The sequence below is a fragment of the Austrofundulus limnaeus genome, unplaced genomic scaffold (genome assembly GCF_001266775.1).
Source record: "Austrofundulus limnaeus strain Quisiro unplaced genomic scaffold, Austrofundulus_limnaeus-1.0 Scaffold96, whole genome shotgun sequence".
In the NCBI taxonomy this organism is placed as follows: Eukaryota; Metazoa; Chordata; class Actinopteri; order Cyprinodontiformes; family Rivulidae; genus Austrofundulus; species Austrofundulus limnaeus.
Window position 1 is genome coordinate 200,086 of NW_013952498.1, and position 1,433 is coordinate 201,518.

The 1,433-nt window shown below is 31.9% G+C and overlaps 1 protein-coding gene across 2 annotated transcripts in view; it reads left to right on the forward strand.

Annotated features, from left to right (window-relative positions):
- Window positions 1-1,433, forward strand: part of LOC106520652 (SUMO-conjugating enzyme UBC9) — an 11,703-nt gene that overhangs the window by 3,222 nt on the left and 7,048 nt on the right. For both annotated transcript variants that reach the window (XM_014012858.1, XM_014012860.1), the window contains one exon: window positions 918-990. In XM_014012858.1, the coding sequence (XP_013868312.1) occupies window positions 918-990 (73 nt within the window). The remainder of the gene's footprint in view (window positions 1-917; window positions 991-1,433) is intronic.

A 1,433-nucleotide genomic window follows, 5' to 3' on the forward strand; every position in this document is an offset into this window, starting at 1 on the left:
AAATATATATTAATCTGATTAATATACAAATAAAAACTGAATATTTAGCACTAGATAAAATAAAACATGAAATTTTTTAATTTTTTTTGAATGTTTTCTAGTTTTAAGTTAATATGTTGGTCAATTTCAAGTTTGACTTTGCTTCAGAAATAATCATTGCTTCATAAAACTCTGTGTGAGTTGTGTGTGTTTTATTTATTTATTTTTAAAGTACCAATTTAAATACCGTTTAGGAACCGGTACCGTTTTGAAAGTATGGATTTAGCACCGGTATCGAAATAAACCCTTTCAATACCCAACCCTAGTCAGGTGTTATGAGATGCTCACCAGGAATAAAAAGAAAATGAATGACTGACAGTTGTTACTGAAAAATCAACTATGATATAACATGAGGCTCAAAAAAATCTATTTGCATAATACCTCCCACCCTTCCAAAAGAAATGTCCTGGTTCAGGAGCACAAATCAGTCTTCTGGTATTTTGTGGGGTCACACGTTCAAAAGTTTTAGAAAATCTGATCCAGAGCCCGGGTTTTGTTTTCATGTCTGACTGTAGTCTTGATTGTGGAGGCCACTCATTAAGGAGTGTATCTAACAACGTAAAACTCATGGAAAGCTTTCAGTTGAACAACCTCTTTGTGAATTACATTTTTTAAAATTTTGAATTTCAAATAAAGTAACTCCTGTTTACCATTTTCACTTTTGCCTGCATCAAAATTCAAAATAGTAGTTTTATTTTTAAGCATTTTTTGATCATTTAGGGAGGAAACATCTCTCAGTTTTAGAGATTTTAAGCATTTACTGATTACTTCTTAAATAATGTGGTTCTGTGTTTGTTAGAAAAAGATTTGGAAATACTGTTTAGAAGTCTTCTTTGTTTTCTGTTTGCTAAAGCTCTTATTTCTCCTTTATTTATTAGACATTATGGGAAGGAGGACTGTATAAACTCAGAATGCTGTTCAAAGACGACTACCCTTCTTCTCCACCCAAATGTGAGTAGCACTGCTTTACTGTGCTTGTAAATAGTGTTATATAACTTCAAATGCCAGTCTGTTCAAAACAAAAGAATAGTTCAGGAAACACTCATTTTACCCTCAAACCATCGGTGTCAAATCAAACATTTACTTTTAACCGTTTAACTATAAAAAAAATTTTTATATCCGTTTACTGCAATTTATTTCAAAAGATTTACTGTGAATGTTTTTGTTTAAGTCTTCACATGTGGTTTATTTAAAATAAAAACTTAATGGATGACTGTCCAACGATAGTAAAATTAACCTTACAAAGTATTAGGGATGTCCCGATACCACTTTTTCACTTCCGATACGATACCGATATTACAACTTTGAGAAATGTCCGATACCGATATTGACCGATACCGATATTGACCCGTTACTGTAACAGTGCAAGTCACACACTTTTACCTATTTTGTAG